This window comes from Brassica napus, chromosome C5 (genome assembly GCF_020379485.1).
Source record: "Brassica napus cultivar Da-Ae chromosome C5, Da-Ae, whole genome shotgun sequence".
In the NCBI taxonomy this organism is placed as follows: Eukaryota; Viridiplantae; Streptophyta; class Magnoliopsida; order Brassicales; family Brassicaceae; genus Brassica; species Brassica napus.
Genome location: NC_063448.1, coordinates 47,772,415 through 47,795,942, shown reverse-complemented (window position 1 = coordinate 47,795,942; position 23,528 = coordinate 47,772,415). Strand labels below are relative to the sequence as shown.

Genomic DNA, 23,528 nt, shown 5'->3' with positions numbered 1-23,528 from the left:
TTGTATCGTTGTTGATGGATCAAAAGTTGAAATAATAGAATCACTAAATCATTGTTTTGCATTACAAAAACCGTTTTGGTTAGAGATCATGAATTATGATTTTGCATCAAAATCGAGATTTAGATAGAATTACTGGAAGTGTTTCAAAAAAGATAGAATTAGTGGAATCGAAAGATTTGATATAACATATAAAAAATCAGAAATTTTACACAGAATAATGGATTAGCTAACTAATAGTTTTTTTTTTGCGTAATAAAACAATTTTGTTTTGATATACAGCCAACGTTTCAAAAAAAAAAAGCTTCATTTTCTAATTGCATTATAATAATTTTATTTTTAAACCTTCATTCAAATAGAAAATGAAAAATAAAACTAAAAGAAAATCCGAAATAAAAATTCAAATATACTAAAAATAATGATTCTAAATTTGAATGTACCTATTCCGCCGATCATGTTGACTGGTCTTATCCTTGTGTTTCTTTCTCTCAAACTTAATCAAGAAAATTATATATATATACTTTGGGTTTAGTATATATAGTACAAGTGTTAATTGACAACAACAAAGTTTTAATACATTCCTCCATTTACATAGAGACAAGCTTTATCAAATTTTGAAATCATGAGGTGTACTACTTTGTTTATGGTTTCTTGTGTTTTCATATTTTACATTCTGAGTCATGGTAAAGGTAACATAATATTCTTTTTATTTATTATTGATTACTAACAGTAAAAATGTTGTTTGAAAGAAAAAGGAAACAAACGCAAGAGAAAGTCTAGAACATGGCTTGATTGTCAATAGTTGTACTGCTATATATTTTTTTGTATAACCTAACAAAATATTTTGGTTGGTAAAAATAAATAGATGGAGACGCTAGAGACACTGACTGTTGGGATTATATCACATTCCCTGAGGGAAAATGCGGCTTCCACGGAAATAAGAAATGCTTCGAAGACATGCGTTCAAAGAACAAAACAATACGCTATCGTCAGTGCAAATGTACCATCACAGGATTTTGGGGGCACCAACATGGATGCTATTGTCGAAGGGCTGATCCCTCTAATTGCTTATAGAAATGTGTAGACATTTCGGCCAATCAAACCCAAAATCTATTCACTGATGATAACTCAGAAAGAAATTGCGTAGGAGAGTTTTTGCTGTTTACAAATAAATAAACAATGGTGGTAATATGATCGATGATACCTTTTATAGTTATGTTACGTTGTGTCATAGTAAATCTAAAAAGATTAATTATGGCGGAGTGTTCTTATCTCGTTTATTAGTTTGTTTGTTTGTCTGTGTTCAACATTTTCAAATAAGAAATAGTTGAGGTGTTTATATATTCTTTTCGGGACCCTCGTCTGCATATATATAACTTAATATCTTATAAATCTCTATAGTGGTCCAGTGGTTACTGAAAAGGGCCATTCACTTGGCTCTTGATATATGATTATTACACAGAGAGTAAAAACACATTTAATGTTTTTTTTTTCTTCTTTTTGATGTAAGAGCGTGAAAGATGCTGTTAAGAAGGCTGCTCAAATTACTATTGTTGCAAGATATTTTTTTCCTCTTTTTGATATAGGTGGAAATGATATATATATATATACGAGGACAATCCGTGGCTCCCGCCCGTATCCATCCAACTTGGTGTGGAACGCAACAGCTAAGGAATCAAAAAGACTTACACAAACATTTACATCACTGCAATTAATATGAAGAACATTGTTAGACATTGTAGATAGTGTAAACGATAATAACAAACAAATACAATAACACACAGAATACCTCTCCATACGAAGAGTAAGCATCACGCGTTGTGCTCCGGGTAAACGGTCCGTGATGGTGCTCCTAATTGCACGAACCTCCCCAATAACATCTGAGGTATTATAGTACGATCACGTTACCGTGCGAAATGATTTAAAAAGTCTTATATCAAGGAAAGAAATACCTGGGAGCTGTCTGGAGGTGTTTGCTAACTCAAGAATCTGTTCATGTGTTCGGAAGCGGAAATGTTCTGTAGGAATGATTCTAGCAGTGGCAGCAAGCTTCTCAAAATCAGTTCCTTCATTGAAACGGATGGAGACAGGGCCATCACTCAATTTGAATTTCGGTTTGCTGCGTGTAACGTCAAACCCGCTGAGAGTGTAAACCGATCCTTCAGCAAGACGTTCCCTGAACTTACGTTGGTGAACAGCAGAAACACACCCTTGAACCAGGGTATCCTGTTGATATCAAAGGAGAGAAACATCAGTGCATCAAATAAGCCTAACTGTCAAGAGAGCTAATCGGGTAAAATTTAAAAGCAACTGGTGAATTTAAAATTATAACGGAAGTGAATTATGTTTCTTGCCTCAAGAAACAATTGAAATTAAAATTTTGTCTGAATCAATCAAATTTTTCTAAAATGGAACTTAATAAATGTTTCTGGCCTCAAAAAACAATGAAAATTAAAATTAATATTTTGTCTAAATCAATTAAATTTTTTTCCAAACAGAACAACGCGCTAGCAAAAAAATTTGGATCTTGAACACATAAAATCGGGGGAGAATACTTACAGCCTCATCGATGAGCAGCATCTCAATACTAATCAGCTCCCCTCCTTTGTTGATATCTCTGGCCTCCCAGAACCTCAGCAAGCGGACCTCAGCAGTATTAGAGCATCGACCGGCTCTCAAATTCGCAAGCAGAGTGTATGAATTCGCCATCTGAAAACGTTGCTTCTAGGAGATCGTGTGTTTGAGCAAATCGTTTCAGTTGCGAGGTGAAGGGAAAGTGAGCGCCGATATTTATAGATGGAGTCCGAGACGGTTTGAGGGTGAACGAAGAGATAGATCGAAATCATTATGAAGGAAGAGTGGAGCTTTGAATGGAAGATTAAATGTAAGAGTTATGATTCTGGGACGTTTTGGCTTCACGGTTTCAATGGTTTCTCTTGAAGGGTGGAGGCACGGGAGAAGAAGAATGACGCAGGGGCAAATAACCCTTAAAATGTTATGGGCCTATCTTAATATACTTAAGCCCAAACATCCATATATTCGGCCTCTCCGGGACGCGCGAGCAACAAAGGAGCGTATAGACAACACGACGCGCGCGAGAATGGGGAGGGAGCGTGGGCCACACCGACCTACTCTGGAGCTGACAGGTGTCGAAAAACGCTCCTTCCTTCTTGATGAGGTGGAGGGCTGTGCACATCACACAAGTCAACTTTATATATTAAGATATATAGAGTAATTGGTAAGAATGCACCCAAAAGCCCATATAACTTGCTATATATCCTTGTTTCTTTTTAATATTTTTATGACTATAATATCCTTATCTCTATCTCTCTCTCTTTTCCCTTTTATGTGTTCTAATCTCTTTATCTCTCGTATAGATTCTTCAAATCATCTTCTAATTCAATACAAATCTTTATATTTTTATTCTGATTCTTTTGACATCCATAATGCTAATCTTATTATCTCACCCCAATTCCAATGTTTCTAATTTTGACTCATAATCAACTTTTAGATAATATATACGTTAGTAGGTATTTTATTATTTAACTGCTATTATTTAGATTTTAATGGATTCTTAATCAATACATGAAGTGTTAGCTGTTACAAATAGTTTTGGGGCTATTTGATAGATAACTAATTAATTGTTAATAGTTTCATTAACTGATATATGATTTGTTAGTCGATACATTTGTTTGATACATAGATTGTTAGATGATACTGAAATTATTAGCTGATATGTTAGTTGATATGTAGATTGTTACCTGCTATGTAAATATTTAGCTGATAAATCTAGAGTTACTTGTTTTCGATAAAGCATGAGGATATTTTCGTCTGCACAGTGTCAAAAAGTTACTCATTTTTGGGTTATCCATAATTATGGGCATTCAGCTAATTTGAACCTTAATTGGATATATTCCACACATTCACTCATATATTTTGGGTTATCCATAATTATGGACATTCAGCTAATTTAGACCTTAATTGGGTATATTCCACACATTCACTCATATATATATAACCGTGCATGCAACAAGAGAAAAAGCTAACTAGTGGTGGTAGTCCATTGGTGCTTGAAGGAATAAACTCAATACGGCGAACCCTGGTTCGAATCTGGCTGGCCACACGGATATGAGCTATTGCTTTCGGGTTTTGAATGCCCAGGAGAGGATCTATCCGTGGACTGTACTTCCATCCGGAGATTAGTTCTATGTCTTTAATAGATCCGAGTTTAACCCATTTTCAGTCAAAAACAAGAGAAAAAGCTTCTATCAAACAATGACTATTGTTGTTGCATGCAAGCTGTTTGGCTCTTTCCTTAATGCAAAAGAAAGGAAAAAGAAACGTTTTTTTTTTTTTTTTCATTTCAACCTTTTTCTTTAACTTTCCTTTTCAACTTTTATGTTTAATATTTGAACACCGAGATATGAAACTCTCCTCGTTGGGTTTCACTATTTGAACTCATAAAATAACAAACTCTGCCAGTATCAACAAATAAATAGGAGCCAAGTTAGAACTTACTTTTCATTAAGTGAAAGTGTCTATTTCAATGCAATATATTTAGAATTGTTTTAAAAAAAAACTGAAAAGCAAGTTTGTGCATGTTCCTTTCTTATTTATGTGGCTTAATTAAGCATGTTATTTGACACAATTATATGTCTAAAAAAATACAAGTCTAAGTTACACAGCACTTACTGTTTAGCTAATCCAACCATTATTTTGTATGTTTCAGGAAATGTCTTAAAATTTGCTAAACCACAGAGTGCTAATATGATGATATTTTGGATAAACTATTTTTTTGAGGTTCTATAAAGTAAAATATAATTGCCGTCATTTTAAATAATTTAAAGTTGAGGTTATGTCATATACTTCAACGGTTCAACTGGTTTAACAAAAAGTTGAATGTTTGATGGCTGTGCCAGATTTTAGAAATTTCTTGCTAATTAGTATGTCTTGCAAACCCTTATACCAGAAGTTCTCATGTCAAAAAAGAAAATGATTTGCTTCACCTGACTCCTCCTTCTGTCCCTTGGTTTAAATCAGTCGGGTTTAATCCGAACATGCTTTTCTAACTTGGGTAACGGTTCAGAACATGTTACCAGCAAGGAAAAGACTTCGGAGTTAGGGTTTAAATATCTCCTCAAAAAAAAAAAAAAAAAACATCTCCTCAAAATGTTTGCTTTGTGATGCGTTGGATGAATCAAGAAGAGACCATCTCTTACCCCTCCTACTTACTTCGAAAGTTCAAAGCGGCGGTGATTTGGGTTCATTCTGCTTCATCATATAGTAAGCTTCAGACCATTTGTAAATTGATCTTTCAGGCTGTGCTGCATGCTTTGTGGAAGGAGAGAAATTTGAGATTGCATAGTTCGAGTAGATTCGCGCGATTTTAAAAGCAAAGCTTTTTGGTATGGATAGAGACCTTTTGATGAAACCCGGGCTCGTTTCGTCCTCTCCTTCCAACCGGAGTGGGGAAACGTTTCTTCATCTTTGGTTTCGTCACTTTCACCTCTAAAAGGATTCTCATCATCCCTCTTTTCTGCTTCACATGTGGTTCTCTCTTTTCATCTCTGATCAACTTGTACTCTGTCTTTATTCATTTTGTCAATCTTGTATTTTGAAACAATGTCTCTTTCAGAGAAGGAGATGAATAAAAGTAAGCATTAAAAAATAAAACATTTCTCAAAAAGGAAAATGTCTTGTAAAAAAATTATTTCTCAAAACCAAAAAAAAAAAAAAGACTAACGTTGCTTAATTTAAACTTATGCAATTATTTTTTTAGGGCTCTTCTCGAAGAACATTTATAGACTAAATTAAGCTTGTGAAGTGTCTGCCCTTTTAGGTTTGATTTAGTAGAACTGTAGAAGATATGTGAAGTGAAACAAAACATGATTGATAGACAATTAAAGCAAAACATGATTGATAGACGTTTGGTTTTATAGTTCTTGTTGCATACGGCCTGTGAGGCTCAACTAAGCTTTATCTTTTGTTCTTGGAGTTTGGGCCTCACAATCTGGCCTACCTCTAGCATCGAGTGAGAACTTTGAAGAGTTCTTTGAAGCACATCCAGCACCGTGCGAAAGCTACGAGGGGCCTGAGACAAAATTATTTATTTTATATCACAATATTAATACGCTTTTAATGTGAACGACAAAATAAATTGTTTTCTTATCTTAAGATTTTGGAAATTTTTACCCTCAGAGACACATTTTGTCTTATTAATATCACTCAAAGACACATTGTGATACAACACACTTTCTCACACTTTCTCTATGCTATGGTTACTAATATAACCCTCAACAAGAGACAATCTATTTAATCACCCAACTAAACCAATCTAGTTAACCAAAACAAAACCAATTCCTTATCTTTTACTTTTCACCAACCTTCTGTTTACCTTATCTTTTCACATTTTTACGGTTCTTGTAAATCAATCTCAATCTCCAAGAACTCTAATCCTTTTCACCCGATGAACCCGATGAACCCGGTGACTCCGATGAACCGTAATCTTGGCTTTGTTACTTTCTGATTATCTTCACCGAAATCGCTTACTGATTATCTTCTCCGAACCCGGTGACTCCGATTACCCCTAATCCGGTGACTCCGATGAACCCTAATCTTGGCTCGCTTTTCGTTTCTCGTCCCAGAAGTTCTTGAGCTTTGCGGTCCAAATCAAACATGTATTCGATTCTGCCGCTTTGCTTCGGTTTCAATCTCCAGCAGGGAAGGTTAGTTTTTGATTTCACAAACAATTACATAAGTCCAATTTTTCTTATCTGCCTAAAACAAAATCGCAGTTTTTTTTTTATGATTTTGCAGAGAACGGAAAAGACCACCGCCTTCCCGAGAGCGGGAAGCTTTTCGCAACAGATAGGAGACTGGTAGAAGATGAGTTTCAATGTATTTGGAGACGTCTTGTGGTCTTGTGGATGGGAATTTGGTGGATGAGAGATTGGTGAAGGGGAGTTGCATTGATTGGAGACTGGTAGAAGATGAGTTTTGATGTGTATGAAGATGGATGGACAAAAGTTTCGTGGACAGGAGAGCGGTGGATATGATAGTCGTAGACATGAGATACGTGGCCACAACCTCTCTAACCACAACCCAACTTCATGGCCACAACACCCATGTAGCCACAACCTCTCTAACCACAACCCAACTTCATGGTTTCAACCACAACACCCATGTAGCCACACCCTCTCTAACCACAACCCAATCTACATGCTATTTTGAATACACCACCACAACCACAAACAAGACATCCATAACCAAACTAACCATGACTTCTGAAGCGACGGAACTCGAAACGAAGCTCCCTTCGCTGGTTCTATCTCTTATATATCTCCTCACCTTATCTCTCACCTTCGTTGAAAAACGAAACCCACATCAAGTTACGTTTAAGGAACAACATTTATCACGAACCATTAGATCTTCTTTTAAAAAAATGATCCGACGGTCAGGAAAGAAACCCTAAAACCCATACAACTACTTTTACTTTTGCACTTTTTTCATTTATTCCAACTGAGGAAATAGCTGGTTTGGTTTCTTAAAGGGATCATCCTCTTCTCAGTTAGGCTGGTTAACACTAGAAGGACTTTTGTGTCCACCAAAAAGACAGCTGTCCCAACAATGTGTCTCATATTCACAAAGTGCCTCTGAACGTTAACAAAAGACATAATGTGTCTCTCAGTGTAAACGTCTCTAGATTTTGACATTCTTTTAAGATAAAATAATCTTATGAAAATTAATGGCAAAAGTTATATCTATATTATTAAAAGAGAAGTACCCATTTGAAAATGTTTTTACTTCATTAATTAAACTCCTTTTTTTTGCTTGTCTTTTTCAGTTGCATTTATGAAATATCCTAAAACGAATAAAACTGCCTAATTTATTACTTGTCTTTTCAGTTACATTAACGAAATATGCTTAAATGAATTTAAACTTCCTATTTTATTGTTTGTCTTTTTCAGTTAACTTAATGAAATATCCTTAAATAAATTTGGACATAATGTCATTTAATCAACCAAAAAAACTCATGAGTTATCCTTACGTGCATAATTTTAATAATGGAGATTTTAAAAAACGTGCATCATTAAAATGTTACCTAAAACATGCATCACTAATATATAACATGCATCAATAAAACTAGAATTTGACTCACACAATTGTACGAATATTATTTTCAGTTGATTAAATTTAAAAATAATTATTTATTCAAAAAATATTTAAGAATGGCTATGTTTTTGAAAATTATATGGTATTATTTGCTCATAACTCATTTGTCATTTGATAAATTGTTAGAAATACAATTTTAGCACAATATAACTCAGTTGCCATTTGCTAAATTTATGGTTTTTATTTATATTTTTTATTATTTAATTATAATATTTTCATTTTATATTTGAAAGATAAATGAATTTTCTTTCAAACAATATTTTTGTAAATGTATTTTAAAAAAATCTATATTATTAAAAGAGAAGTACCCATTTGAAAATGTTCTTACTTCATTAATTAAACTCCTTTTTTTTGCTTGTCTTTTTCAGTTGCATTTATGAAATATCATAAAACGAATAAAATTACCTAATTTATTACTTGTCTTTTCAGTTACATTAATGAAATATGCTTAAATGAATTTAAACTTCCTATTTTATTGTTTGTCTTTTTCAGTTACCTTAATGAAATATCCTTAAATAAATTTGGACATAATGTCATTTAATCAACCAAAAAAACTCATGAGTTATCTTTATGTGCATAATTTTAATAATGGAGATTTTTAAAAACGTGCATCATTAAAATGTTACCTAAAACATGCAGCACTAATATATAACATGCATCAATAAAACTAGAATTTGACTCACACAATTGTACGGATATTATTTTCAGTTAATTAAATTTAAAAATAATTATTTATTCAAAAAATATTTAAGAATGGTTATGTTCTTAAAAAATTATATGGTATTATTTGCTCATAACTCATTTGTCATTTGATAAATTGTTAGAAAGAAAATTTTAGCATAATATAACTCAGTTGTCATTTGCTAAATTTTAGCATAATATGAATTTTCTTTCAAACAATATTTTTGTAAATGTATTTTTTAAAAAATAATCAATTAAAGTTGTTATTATCATTGAATATCATTATTTTTGACATAATTTGAGTTTTCGTTTACATCAAAACTTATCATATTTTAGGATAATTTTAATTTAAAATGTAATTTTCATATATTTCAAACAAATTCTAAAAATATTTTTTAAATATTTTGTTATAATTGTTAAAAAAAAATATTGAGTTGCATTTCAAATAAAAAAGTAGAGATATTAAAAATATTATAATTAAAATATGTAAAATTTAATATAGTTTTAAGGAAATGGTCAAAATAAAAAAAATTACACATAAAATAATCATAATTTTTGTTAACTGGGCGGATCATTATTTCTATGATATCGCACACGAAAGAAAAAAATCTGTTTTTAAAATTATCTAATTAACTCTATACTCATTTTTTTTTAATATTTTTATATGATATCACACATTCGTTAAAAAAATAGATAGTTTAAGATGTAAAAAAAAATATTTACTTAATGAATATAATATGAAAAAATATTACAAATAAATCATTTAATAAAATAAATAATTAAAAACTAAAAATTTATACCCGCGCTGGCGCCCGGGTCAGGGTCTAGTTTTGATTACAATTGTAAATTTTATAGATATACTCAAATTCTATATAGAAAAATTGTTTTTGTAAATGGTTTTGCTATATTGATTCTTAACAGAGACAATAAGTTTTATACAGAGAAGAGGAATACCGTAGAAGAGAAGCATTTACACAGACTTCCATAACTGGAAAGAGAGAATATTGTAGCAATAATGAAGGCGTATATGTCGTATCATTAACACACCTCCTTAAGATGAAATAGTGCCAGCAACTCCAATTTTGTTTCTTAACTCAAGATATCTGAAGCGTGGTAGGGTTTTAGTTAAGGCATCGGCGAGCTGATCTTTTGTGTTGATGTTTGCAATTCTGAGCATCCCATGTTTGTACTTGTCCTTTAATGAAATGGTAGTCAAGAGAAACATGTTTCATCCGCGAGTAAAAGACCGGGTTGGCACAAAAAAATGTGGCACCAAGGTTATCACAGTAGGTGACTGGTGGAGCCCGAAGGGTGATGCGGAGCTCACTTAGAAGGTTGCATATCCATCGGATTTCAGCAGACGTGTTAGCTACTGACCTTCACTTGCCGAAATAGACGATGTGTGCATTTGTGGAGACGTAGTCGTCGGAGTCTCATGTCCAGTCACCATCTGAGAAAGTGTGCAGAGACATAATATTGTTGCCGGAGAAGTATATACCGTGAGAAGGTGTGGCAACAAGATATCAGAGGACTCTTTTAGCATCGTTTCCATGGTATGGTTGATGCAACGCGAGATTGTCAGGATCACTCGTCATATGATGAGTAGCACCGCTGTCCACAAGCAAGGCATTGGTCAGATGAGAGGATCCTATAGCAAGGTTTGTGCGAGGCTGCCACGGAGGTAGGTGTTGTTGCTGCTGCTAGACGATCCTTGGTGGCCAAGCTAAGGACACCTTTTCACACTATGGCCTTGTGTACCGCAAATGTGACATCGTCCCTGGTAACCGCTTTGAACTCCTTTTCGATATATGTTGTTGGTGTTGTTTTGATTCCTGGAGTTATGTTGATTGTGGTTCCACTGCTGCAGTTGCTGCGGTGTGCGTTAATACTGGTTCTGTCGGGTCTGCGTCTGAGCGGAAGAAACATTGGCAGTAACCGGAACTGGTGCAGTTTCAGTCGAAGCAGTGAGCAGCTTAGCTACTTTGTTGAGAAGCTTTTCATGGGCCTCAATGACTATAGGTGTGATTTCACGGCCCTTGAGTTGATCTGCAATTGGTTTGTAGTCTTCAGGAAAGCCTCCTAGAATGTAATCTATTTGGTCTTCGTGGTCAATCGATTTACCAAGCAAGGCGAGTTGATTGAATCTTGTTATAAACTCTTTGATGTACTCATCGATAGTCTTAGTGCCTTTTGTCCAGCCTTTGATTTGGAGTTTGAGTTCTTGGATATGGCCCCTGGTTGGTTTGTCATACGTCGACGCAAGGGTTGTCCATATGTCTACAACAGTCTTTGCAGTAGAAACATCGGCTGGATGGTGGGGTTAATGGCACCAATGAGACCAATATATATAAGCCGGTTCTGACGCTTCCGGATGGTGTACGCTGGATTGGGTGTCGTTACTCCATCGGTAGTGATAGTAGGAGATGGTGGCGGCAATGAACCATCAAGATGACCCGAAAAGTCATAGCCATCAAGCAAAGCTTGGATCTGAATACTACATTAGGTAATTGTTTGGAGAGAGATTAGTAACTTTAGACATCTTATCATTAAGGAGAGTTTGAGGAGTAACATTGATGATTTCAGCAGAAGTAGTATACATGATAGAAGAAAGAGGTAGAGAAGAGAAGAACTGATACCATGTAAATTATATTGCTATATTGATCCTTAACAGAGGCAATATGTCATGTCCCCGTTCCTGGAACTTGACATGAGACATAGTCGTTTCAACAGAAACGAGACTGCTTTGGTTCAGATCATGGGAATTGATCGTGAACTAGTTGTGATGAAGTGAATGATCAAAATGGATCATGAGAAGACTAAGTCTAGGTCTGGAAATAGACCAAGGGACTTAGTAAGATTGAATAATATGAAGAGAGCAAGCTGGACGAGTGATGAGACAGCTGGACGATGCGAGAATGAAGCTCGGTCAGCTGGGCGAAGCTCGGACAAGCTCAGTGTAGCTCACATCAAGTTTGGCCAGCTCAGGTAGCTGGACTACTAGCTCACTCAGCTGGGTTAGCTGGGAGTCAGCTTAACTCAGCTGGATGGAGTGTTGGAAGCTCGGACCAGTGTGACAGTTCTGGGCAGTTACCGGGCCGGTTGGTTAGTCAATGATGGGTATGGGTTGGTGGGCTCTTGGGATTGAGCCAGGAGCATGGGCAATCCGTGTGGGCTTGCTTTGGACATGTCCAGGAGTGGTTTGACAGTTCCAGGACGTCTGGTAACTGCCAGAGGCGAAAGGGTGTGATCTGGACCATTGATTAAATCAATGGCCAGGATTGAAACCGAAGGGATGCAATGGTTAAAAAGTAACCACCCCTTCTCCTATATAAGGCAGGCAAGTACGTGCCTTTGCAGGCACGCCAGGGCTTCCTCCTACACCCTGAAACACAAAGAAAAGACAGAGAGTTGGTCGGATTCCCAATCCAAGACCCATGGTTGTGTGAAGGCTATAAAGAGGCAGTTTTGGGAGAGATCAATAGGGGAAGTTATGAACGACTTTCTGGTGGCTTTGATCCTTGATGTTATCACCTAAAGCATCCTCCAGGGCCTGAGAACACACGCAAATGGTGAGGAAAGAAGGTAGATGACCGGAACTCATTCCCAAAGGCCAAAACAGCCTTAAGGGCAGATGTGTGTAGAAAGGCAGTTTCATGGGCACTGAAGGGGGAAGTGATGGACGACCCTGTGATGATGTTTGATCATGGATGATCACATCCTGGGCTTCCTCTGTGTCTTGGGAACACACGCAGATAACCAGGAGAGAAGGGAGAAGGCCAAACTCCACTCTTACAGGCCAAGACAACCTTGAAGGCGGATGCAGTGTAGAAACTGGTTTCATGGAAGTTCCATGGATGGGAAGTTGGTGCGACCCTTGAATAGATCTTATCAATAATGGAGGTATGTGATAGGAAAATGATGGAGGCGTGCCCTGGAGGAGCATGGCCGTCCATGATAAGGGAAGGCACATGATATAATCAGATCATGTATAAGGTAACCGGTTTTATGATTACTTTTTGAATTACAATTCTGTTGACTGTGGAATTGATCATGGCCAAGTATGACACGTTCTTGAGGAATATATATATTATGAATGATTATGGTGTATTTTGTTGGATCAGACTTGATGACATTAAACCATGGCTTTGGCCGGTTCAGGAATGGTGCACATGGCCTTGGCCGGGCTGTTCTTGATTAAGAACTATATGGTCTGGTTTGATTCTTTGGAATCTGATTATGAGAATCTCTTAGTTGTGATTTATCATGAATTATCATGATTTTTATTGAGTTTTATCGAATTGATTTAGAAATGGTCAGTTTGACCGGTTTGGCTGTTCGTGGCCGAGATTTCTAGGATCGAGGCCGGTTCTGCAAATTCTGATTATTGCATTCTCTTAGTTTGGAATTATCATGAATTTACATGAATTTTATTTAGTTTTTGGATCACATTTGAAATCGGCCAGATTTGGGTTTAATGAGAAAATGATCGATTAGTTATGGAACCAGCCATGCAATGATAGATCCTTGTGTTAGGTTGCCGGATCATATGCTTGTGTATTGTGAAATGTTTGTCACTTATGATTATTGATCATAAGGAATGTTAGTTATCAACCTTGGGTTGGTAAGCTATGTGCAAAGCATAGGCTATGAGCCATAAGGAAGATTCTAGCTTGTACTTGGTGGCGTGGACCATAAGTACTGAGCTTGGTGTTATTATTCAAGGAAGGCCGTGTGTGATCTGATCATGGGTAAGGATGGACGACCTGATCCATAGATGATGGATCAAGGTGTCTGATCTGATTGATCAAAAGATTCACCGGTTGTAAGAGCAGGACTGATCGGCTTCGTTGGGGCATGGTTCCATGGCCGGTTAGGTATGTGTGAAGACTCATCAGTTCTGGGTCATGTGGGGTGGTTGGTTGATTGACTTAGGATCTGATGGGCATTGTTACTCCATGAGCTGGACTTGGTATCATAAGTTGATAAGGCAAAAAGGATGTGGGACAGTGCATGAGCCGGTAAGGGCCAGATGCATGTCCTTAGCTGTTTGAAGACTTCTCAAGGGTTACTTATGTCTGTGGGGATGGTTGGCTGAATGACTAAGTACCCAAGGAAAGATTTTATGCAGGTGTAAAGGAGCTGGACGCAGTATATGGCAGCTGGCCATAGCTCGGTCCTAGCTCAGTACGAGTGTGACAGCTCGATCAGCTGGTTTATGAGTTCATTCAGCTAGAGTAGCTGGGCCGATGAGCTAACAAGCTCCGTGGATGTGGCAAAGGTATGATCTAGCAATGTTGCATAGATCTAGATATAATGGTTAGGGGAATGGAACCTCTGATTGTATGACTTGGTCTAGGTTCAGGATCGACCTTGGAGCTAGCTGGCAGTTGTGTTTACTGACCAGTAGCCGAGGTGATTCGACCAGACAAGTATTATATTGGTTATAGACCAATGGTTAAGTAGATACTATTCCACTGTGCATAAGTTGAAAGGATCTAGCTAGGGAATGACTAAGGTAGTCTTGAGCTAGGATCTGAGTTAGCCCTCGCCAATGGGCGATATTTTAAATAAAGGGCAAAATTTTTAGAGGTTCGGTCCGGGTATGGACTGAGCGACGTAAGGCATCGACCGCGGCCTAGTCGACCGGGATCGGGTCTTACACAATACATGAGCTTTATACAAAGAAGAGGAATACCTGAAAGTTAAGCATTTACAAAGATTTCCATAGCTAGAAGGAAATAGTATTGTAGCAATAATGAAGACGTATCTGTCGTATCCTTAACATTTTTCAACATTTAAAATAAAAAGAAAAAAAATAATGTTCACAACAATTAAACAGAAATGATCATATTTTAAATAGTATGGTTTTCAGTGATTATATTATCATTTGAGTTGTATGATTAGTTATGGATATGGATGTCATAAAATGTACTAATGTGAGCAGGTCCTTAGGTCAATGCCTCAAAAATGATAAAGTGAGCATGGCTATGAACACATCTACTATCAGTCATATCATATGTATATCATTAGTCAATAAATCATTGCTCATTATGTACTCCATACATTTTTCCAAATGTTAGTTCGTTGGTGGTTTGTAAGGCATTAATATTAGTTTAGTTTTTAGTAATAAACCCCTACGTACCCAACTAAAACCAGATTGTAATATAACCCTTCAACTAAAATCTTAATGAGAGAAACCCTAAACTTTAATTCCATTAATGTATGTTATTCTCCGTCTGCAATATGGTAATGGAAGATGACATATGTTAAAAGTTTGTAAGTTGAAAATTTATAGTGTTGAAAACTTAATTAAGTAGTTTTTTCCGCTTCAAAAAAAAATTAAAGAATTTTATCACTAAAAATTATTAAATATTAAGAATATTTAGTATCGGTTATGCATTGTTTAAAACTTTTACCATATTTATAAGTTTTAAAAACTTTTTTTGTTCACGAAATTTTCATTGAAAAGGCTAAGGCCCAATAAACCTGAGTCCATTACAAAGAATTTGCTAACTGGTCAGTTTTCCGATTCAGATCACGAGGAATGTGCGGGAATGAGATTTCTACAAAGGCAGAGGAGATGTGGAGGATATTGCTGACTTCCTATGATCTCTTTTGCCTGTTGCTGTTGATTAATAGCTTTGATGAGCGTTTAATTGTCGGAGCAAACCATGAACGCTGTGATGTCAAGAGCTCCTGCCTGATAAAGGCTTGAGCGTATCAGGCGGACGGACGGCGAGGGCTTCTCTGATTATAGGGGAGCTGACGAAGTCTTGAATCCAAGAACCCTGAAGTGATTCTGTACATGGGAGGCCAGTGAATGTCCATGCAAGTCCTGCTGTTTGGTGTTCCTTGTTCCATTCCGTGTCCGTTTTACAGAGAACCTGTCATGAGATTGTTGATGTTGGTAGTCGTCGGTTCCCATCATGCGGTAAGGGATGTGGTTGTTGTTTGATTTGGTTTTGTGCTTGGATCCATTCTCGAGCTAACATCAGTCATTTGTTTGCAGTTTCTTCAGCTGTCGAGTCTTTTGCCTTAAAAACTAGGAGGTTGCGAGCTTTCCAAATCATCCAACAGATCCATGGGAGAATCTGGGTTGTGACTCTAGTTGGAGGTAGACATGTAGTCTTTTGGAATCTCTTTATGACGTCTTTGAAGTCCGTCTCACCAACAACTATGTGAACTGTTTCTAATCGAGGTATGTTATCCCAGACTTTCTTTGCAAAAGGGAAGAGAAAGAAAGTGTGGATTGCCGTTTCAGGTTGCTTGCATCTTGGGCAATTTGCATCTATACTCACTCCTCTCCGTTGCAGGTTTATTCCAAGGGGTAAAGCATTTTGAGCCACATACCAAAGGAAAGTTTTCATTTTAGGTGAGAACAAACCTGACCAAATTTTTTTTGATCCAGTTGAATTCTTCTTGTGGAGTATTTACTGATCTGTCGTTGTCCATTGCAACATAGTAGTAACCAGAACGTGTGGAGTATTTGCTTGATTGGAGCGGTTGCCAGATTAAAGAGTCTTCAGATCCTCCTCTACTTGGTTGTAGACGCTGAATCTCTGTAAGCATTTGCGGTAATATTTCCTCGATTATGTTCCTGTTCCATTTCAGATCATTAGTGAGTAGGTCCGCAACCTTTAGATCTAGATAGGCTTCAGGAATTGGACCATATGGCATAGTCATCTTATCTAATGAGATCCAATTATCTTGCCACACTTTAGTAGTTAGTCCATTTCCAATAGCCTTTCCGAGATTTGGTTTAAGTAGATCTCTCCATGTAGAATGATTCTCCATCCGTGGGAACATACTGATGGTACTGTTGCGTTCATAAAACTCCTATTGTGACAATACTTGCCCTTTAGTATCCTTGCGAGTAGGCAGTCTGGGCAATGATGATCCTCCATGCTATTTTGGCTAGCAGTGTTTGATTAAATAATTGTATATCCCTGAATCCTAAGCCCCCTCTTGCTTTAGGTTTTGTTAGTTTTGCCCATGATATCCAGCACATTTTACGTTTTTCATCAGAGCCATCCCACCAATATCTTGTTAGGATTGATTGAATCCTTTTGCAAAGACTAACTGGTAATTGGAAACACAACATTGTGTATGTATGAATGACCATTAAGACAGACTTCAGCATTGTTAGTTTGCCCGCTTTAGAAATACATTTTGTGGCCCAGCTTGCTGCACGTTGTCTGATTCTGTCCACTACAGAGGTAAACAAATCATTTTTCCTCTTTTCAAAATGTTCTGGCAGGCCTAGATATTTGCCTTCTCCTCCTTCTTGTGAAATTCCTAGCACTGCTTTGACATTTTCTTTAGTCTCTCTAGGTGTCTTAGATGAGAAGGAGATCAGTGACTTGGTCTTGTTTATCTCTTAGCCTGATGCTTTCCTATATTCTTTCAGGATATGTATCAACTTGTTGCAGGAAGAGTAGTCCGTATAATAGAAGAACATTGTGCCATCTGCAAACAGCAGATGATTGAGTCTTGGACATCCTCTTACCACTTTGATCCCCTGAAGTGTTCCCTATAAGTTTTTAAAACTAATTTGTAAATCATTATGCACTACTTTATTAGTTTTATAAACGATTTAGTCCATTCAGAAACTAGTTGAGACCTGCCATTACCCACACGCACCCGAAGTAACTGAGATGCAAGAGATATAAAAAGGAACCTTTATAGTGACAAAAAAAAAGGGAGAAAGGAAAAAGATGTTATGAACAATGTGGATTGCTAGGAACCAAATGGCCAGGACCGTGGCCCATAGAGAGAGAGAGAGTCGGCGGCCCAAGAGGAGAGAGAGTCGGCCGCCTCTAGCATTAGGAGAATTTCCATTTATCCTTTCATGTTTATCTTTAAGATGTTTTCCTTTTCTCTTTAGGATAATGATTTGTATACTTTCCTTTTATCTGATTCTTGTAACCCCTTTATAAGGGAACACTTTGATTCAGAGATAAGAAGAAAAAAATAGAACACGATTTCATCTCTTGTTCACAACATGTTATCAGCACGATAGCCTCTGAACCCTGAGACCAAAATCGAATCCTAGAAACCTAAAAATCTAAGCCGGCGATCCAAAACCAAAACCTAAACCTTAACCTTGTCCCTTGTTCATCAAGAACCCAGGAGACCCATCTCAGCTTCTCAGATCACGTTCCAGACCGAGAAGAACCACAAATCAGCTCGCGATCGAACCCGAACCCCGCGACTGACCCAAGACGATCCGATCCCCGATCAACTCGCAGCCGAGACGCCTCCAGCCCGCGATCGACTCCATCCGAGACCCGATAGGAGGCAGCAGACGTCCGATCATCTCAGCTCGAAGTCTCTCCCATTCTCTGGTGGTCCGGTTCATAATCCCCTACAAAACTAAGGTATAAACACAATCTGAGAACCTAGAACAGTAAGAACCCTAATTCCATCATTATGGAAACAATGTCTTGATGAAACCCTAAAAGAAACCATGAGATTAAAATCGACAAGCCTTAGAACTAGAAACATGAATTGATTCCAATTAGAACCTGGTTATATGTTGATTGATTGAATCTGAAATTGACAAACCCTAATCAAGGAATCGAACACCCTAAACCCTAAAAGAACCTAGTGTCCGATTTCATAATTAATCTTGCTTGTTTTGATTTCCGATTTGATTTGAGGTTTAGGATTGTTTAGATTGCTTGAATCAATCTGTCTGAACATACAAATACTTAAGGCCTTGAAACCTTAAACATAAGTTGATAGAACTTTAAAGATTGAAACCCTAGGGATCATAAGAATGTTTTAAATCGTTTCTGCATAAATCCGAACATGATATTGCATTCACAATTGTTTAGAACAAGATCGGCCAGCATATAGAATCACATGAACTTAGGTTGTTTTGCATTAGAAAACTGACAGGGCCGTGTGGCTCTTGATTGATAGCACCATGGTCGATTAGTATTGTCTGAAAACCATAAATGCATAAGACGTGTTGTGGCCGAGCTTGCTTATATCCTGCGGCCACGTGATCCCATTATGAATCTGAAATCTTGTATGATAATGTGGATCAGATGTCGAAAATAGCAAACAGAGACTATGCAGCCCTTAATCTCTCCGGAGACAATTACTTGCAGTGGGCGCTAGACACAAGGATTAGTCTAAAATCCAAGGGACTCGGTGATACTATCATCGAGGACAGCAATGAGAATGAAAAGAATAGATACAGGGCCATATGTTATATGCGCCATCATCTCATTGAAGGTCTTAAGGATCAGTACATGACGATTGAGAATCCATTGGATCTTTGGAATGCTTTAAGGCACAGATACGATCACCAAAAGATGGTGTTGCTTCCAAAGGCAAGGCACGATTGGATGCATCTCAGATTCATGGACTTTAAGTCCGTGGACGAGTACAACTCGGCCTTGTTCAAAATCGTCTCAATATTAAAACTGTGTGGTGAAGAAGTGTCTGATGTGATGATGCTTGAAAAGACCTCTACGACTTTCAATCAGTCGAATTCTGTGTTGCAGCAGCAATATAGAACAAAAGGTTTTGCCACATACACTGAGCTGATCTCCTGTCTACTCTTGGCCGAGGCAAACAATGAGCTTCTCATGAAGAACAGTGGAGCTAGACCGGCCGGGACAGCACCATTACCCGAAGCCCATGATGTTGAAAAGAAAGATCCCAAAGAAACCTACTAAGCCCAAGACAACAGGAAACCATACGGTCATGGCCGTGGTGGGTACAGGGGGCGTAGGCGTGACAACCATAACGGTCGAGATAACTACTCAACCGGCCGAAGAGGAAACCACAATAACCGTGGTCGTGGTTCCAATTACGGTCGGGGCCGAGGGAGTTATGGCCGTGGACGAGGTGGCATATCCAAACCATCTCACACGTCCAAGTCTTTATGTCACAGATGCGGGATGGACAATCATTGGGCCAAGAACTGCAGAACTCCAAAGCACTTGTGCGAACTCTATCAAGAGAGTATCAAGAACAAGAACCCGGAGGCAAACATGATCCAAGAGAACGGTCATGACGACAAAGGATATGGGTATGATGCTGATGATGAATCCGACAGGGACAACAAAGATGACCAAATGGATTTTGAGACATCTGACTGTCTAAAGGACTAGTTTTCGAATCACATTGTCTTATTGCTTTATGTCTTTGATTTGGTGTTTTTTTTATTTTATGAAATGACATTTATAATAAAAGTTTTACAAAGTCTCTAAAGTCTAGTAAATTTTACTTATAGAAATGAATGATGAGATGAGTATACTTGTGGTGGATAGTGGCACAAGTCATACGATCCTTAGAGACAAAAGGTATTTCATGAATCTCACATTACAAAGTGCAAAGGTACAAACCATTGCGGGTGAGGCCAGCCTGATTGAAGGTCACGGCCAGGCCTATGTGATGATGCCCAAGGGCACTCACCTAGAGATCAAAACCGCCTTGTATTCCCCAAGCTCTAGAAGAAGCTTATTGAGTTTCAAGGACATAAGGTTGAACGGTTTCCACCTTGAAACATGGGAAGAAGGAAACAAAGAATTCCTTAACATAACTTTGATCACCAAAGGCAATAAAAAGATCCTAGAGACCATGCCCGCAATGTCTACTGGTCTTTACTATGCACGGATCAGTATGGTCGAGGCAAATGCCTCCGAGCTATTCACTTTATGGCATAACCGGCTTGGCCATCCCGGAATAGGAATGATGCGAAAACTGATGATGAATTCATTAGGGCACACGTTTAAAGGAGTAATCCCACGAAATCTCACATGTGTAGCATGTGCACAAGGGAAACTCATAACTAGGCCATCACCAGCCAAGGTTAATAAAGAAACCTTAAACTTTCTGGAAAGGATCCAAGGGGACATATGTGGACCAATACACCCACCGTGTGGGACGTTTAGATACTTCATGGTCCTCATTGATGCATCGACCAGATGGTCGCATGTATGTCTGTTGTCCACTCGGAACCTAGCCTTTGCACGGCTGCTTGCTCAGATGATAAGGCTGAGAGCACATTTTCCAGACTTTCCACTTAAGACTATACGTCTAGACAATGCTGGTGAGTTCACGTCCCAGGCGTTTAATGAATACTGTATGTCCATGGGGGTAAAAGTAGAACACTCCGTGGCACATGTCCATACACAGAACGGCTTGGCCGAATCTTTCATTAAACGTATCCAGCTGATAGCCCGTCCATTGCTTATGAAGTCTAAACTTCCGGTATCAGCAAGGGGACATGCAGTTTTACATGCAACGGAACTGATTCGCATCAGGCCATCTAGTGAGCATAGATATTCACCATCCCAATTACTTACGGATCATGAGCCAGACGTGTCCCACATCAAAACATTTGGATGTGCCGTCTACGTTCCAATTGCTCCACCACAGAGAACTAAGATGGGACCGCAGAGGAGGATGGGAATATACGTAGGATATGAATCCCGAAGTATTATAAAGTATCTTGAGCCAACAACCGGTGATTTGTTTAAGGCCAGATACGAAGACTCCCAGTTTGATGAGTCCACATATCCGTCCTTAGGGGGAGATAACAGCCGGTTGATAACAACAGAATTAGAATGGTTTAGACCATCGACATCTTGGCAAGATCCTCGGACTAAAGATTGTGATTTAGAAGTCCAAAAGATAATACATCTTCAAGAGCTAGCTAATAGACTGCCAGATACATTTGCTGACCCAAATAGAGTGACAATATCACATATCCCGGCCTGTAATGCACCTGTAAGATTAGACGTCCAAGAAGGACAATGTCAAGTGGCTACAGAGTCTAAGCAACGTCTAAAACGTGGCAGACCAATTGGTTCCAAAGACAAACAGCCTCGGAAATCCAAGAAAGGTGCTGGATCCGAGAGCATCAAGGAAACCGTCCAGGACATAGATGGACCGGTCGAGCCGACCATGACGGTTGAGCCGAGTGTACCGGCCACACCCGATGATCCGGTCGCTCCTCAAAGTGAGGTCCGGGACGCTGGACTTCACGGGGCACCAGAGCCGGACAATCAAGAGATCTCTATAGACCATGTGATGTCTGGAAAACAATGGAACAGAAAAGATATCAACGTTGATGATTTATTTGCATACAAGGTAGCACTTGAGATCATGGATAAAGATGAGGATCTAGAACCCACGTCCATACAAGAATGCATGCTAAGATCAGATTGGATCAAATGGAAACAAGCTATAAACGTGGAGTTAGAATCATTGAGAAAGAGAGGCGTTTTTGGCCCTATAATCTTGACACCTAGAGATGTCAAACCAGTGGGATACAAATGGGTCTTTGTAAGGAAGAGAAATGAGAAAGGAGAAGTAGTGAGATACAAAGCACGGCTTGTAGCACAAGGATTCTCACAAAGACCAGGAATAGACTATGAGGAAACTTATTCCCCTGTGGTGGATGCGACTACATTGAGATATCTAATCAGTCTGGCCGTAAGAGAAAACATTGATTTGCGCCTAATGGATGTAGTTACAGCATACCTATACGGACCACCGGACAACGAAATACATATGCGAGTTCCAGAGGGCATTGAGCTCAAAGATAAGAAAGGTTCTCGAGAACAACATTGCATTAAGCTGAACAAAGCTTTATATGGTTTAAAACAGTCAGGTCGAATGTGGTATAACCGGCTATCCGAGTACCTAACCAAAGAGGGATATAAGAACGATCCAATAAGTCCATGTATATTCATAAAGAAATTCGACAGCAAGGGCTATGTTATAATATCTGTTTATGTGGACGACCTGAACATAATAGGAACCTCTGGAGAGATTTCCCAAACCGTCGAATGTCTAAAGAAAGAATTCAAAATGAAAGACTTAGGAAAAACTAAGTTCTGTTTGGGATTACAGTTTGAGTATAAAGCAAATGGCATCCTTGTGCATCAAGAAACTTATACAGAAAAGATACTCAAGCAATTCAATATGGACCAGGCACACCCCTTACCGTGTCCTATGGTCGTAAGGTCCTTAGACCTTGAAAAGGATCCATTCGGACCTAAGAAACCGGACGAGGAAGCACTCGGACCGGATGTGCCTTATTTAAGTGCCATTGGGGCCTTAATGTATTTAGCTAGTCATACTAGACCGGACATAAGCTTTGCCGTGAGCTTACTATCCAGATTTGGATCATGTCCGACCTTAAGGCATTGGAACGGAGTGAAACATCTGTTCAGATATCTGCAAGGAACAAAAGATCTTGGTTTGTTCTACACCAACCGGCCAGGAGAGAACTTGGTCGGATATGCAGATGCTGGGTACTTATCTGACCCACACCAGGCTAGATCTCAGACAGGATATGTGTTTACACATAGTGGAGCCGCAATATGTTGGCGTTCAACAAAGCAATCCTTAGTTGCTACATCATCTAATCACGCCGAGATCATAGCAATGTATGAAGCAAGCCGTGAGCTTGTCTGGTTGAGGAACATGACCGGCCATGTCTTAAGAGAGAGTGGTCTGGCCGTGGGACAAAAGAAGGAGGAGCCAATAATCATCTACGAGGACAATGCAGCGTGCATTGCTCAGCTCAAGGAAGGATACATCAAGGGAGACAGGACCAAGCACATCCTGCCCAAGTTCTTTTTCACCCACGACTTGCAGAAGGCAAAGGAGGTTCAAGTAGTCCAAGTCCGATCCAGCGACAACTCAGCCGA

At 38.4% G+C, this 23,528-nt stretch overlaps 3 protein-coding genes across 3 annotated transcripts; 2 read left to right on the top strand and 1 right to left on the bottom strand.

Annotated features, from left to right (window-relative positions):
• Positions 1-530: 530 nt before the first annotated feature.
• Positions 531-1,333, top strand: LOC111211783 (putative defensin-like protein 233). Its single transcript, XM_022713057.2, has 2 exons — positions 531-686; positions 863-1,333. The coding sequence occupies exons 1-2, from the start codon at positions 620-622 to the stop codon at positions 1,069-1,071; spliced, it is 276 nt and encodes a 91-aa protein (XP_022568778.1). The 5' UTR covers positions 531-619; the 3' UTR covers positions 1,072-1,333.
• A 33-nt stretch (positions 1,334-1,366) lies between these two features.
• On the bottom strand, positions 1,367-3,994 carry LOC111211782. Its single transcript, XM_022713056.2, has 4 exons — positions 2,557-3,994; positions 1,950-2,223; positions 1,787-1,877; positions 1,367-1,702 (listed from the first exon to the last, which is right to left on the bottom strand). Exons 1-4 carry the CDS (start codon positions 2,704-2,706, stop codon positions 1,537-1,539), a joined length of 681 nt encoding a protein of 226 aa, XP_022568777.1. The 5' UTR covers positions 2,707-3,994; the 3' UTR covers positions 1,367-1,536.
• Positions 3,995-19,070: 15,076 nt separating this feature from the next.
• Positions 19,071-19,538, top strand: LOC125587321. Its single transcript, XM_048757572.1, has one exon. It carries the CDS (start codon positions 19,071-19,073, stop codon positions 19,536-19,538), a length of 468 nt encoding a protein of 155 aa, XP_048613529.1.
• The last annotated feature ends 3,990 nt before the right edge of the window (positions 19,539-23,528 follow it).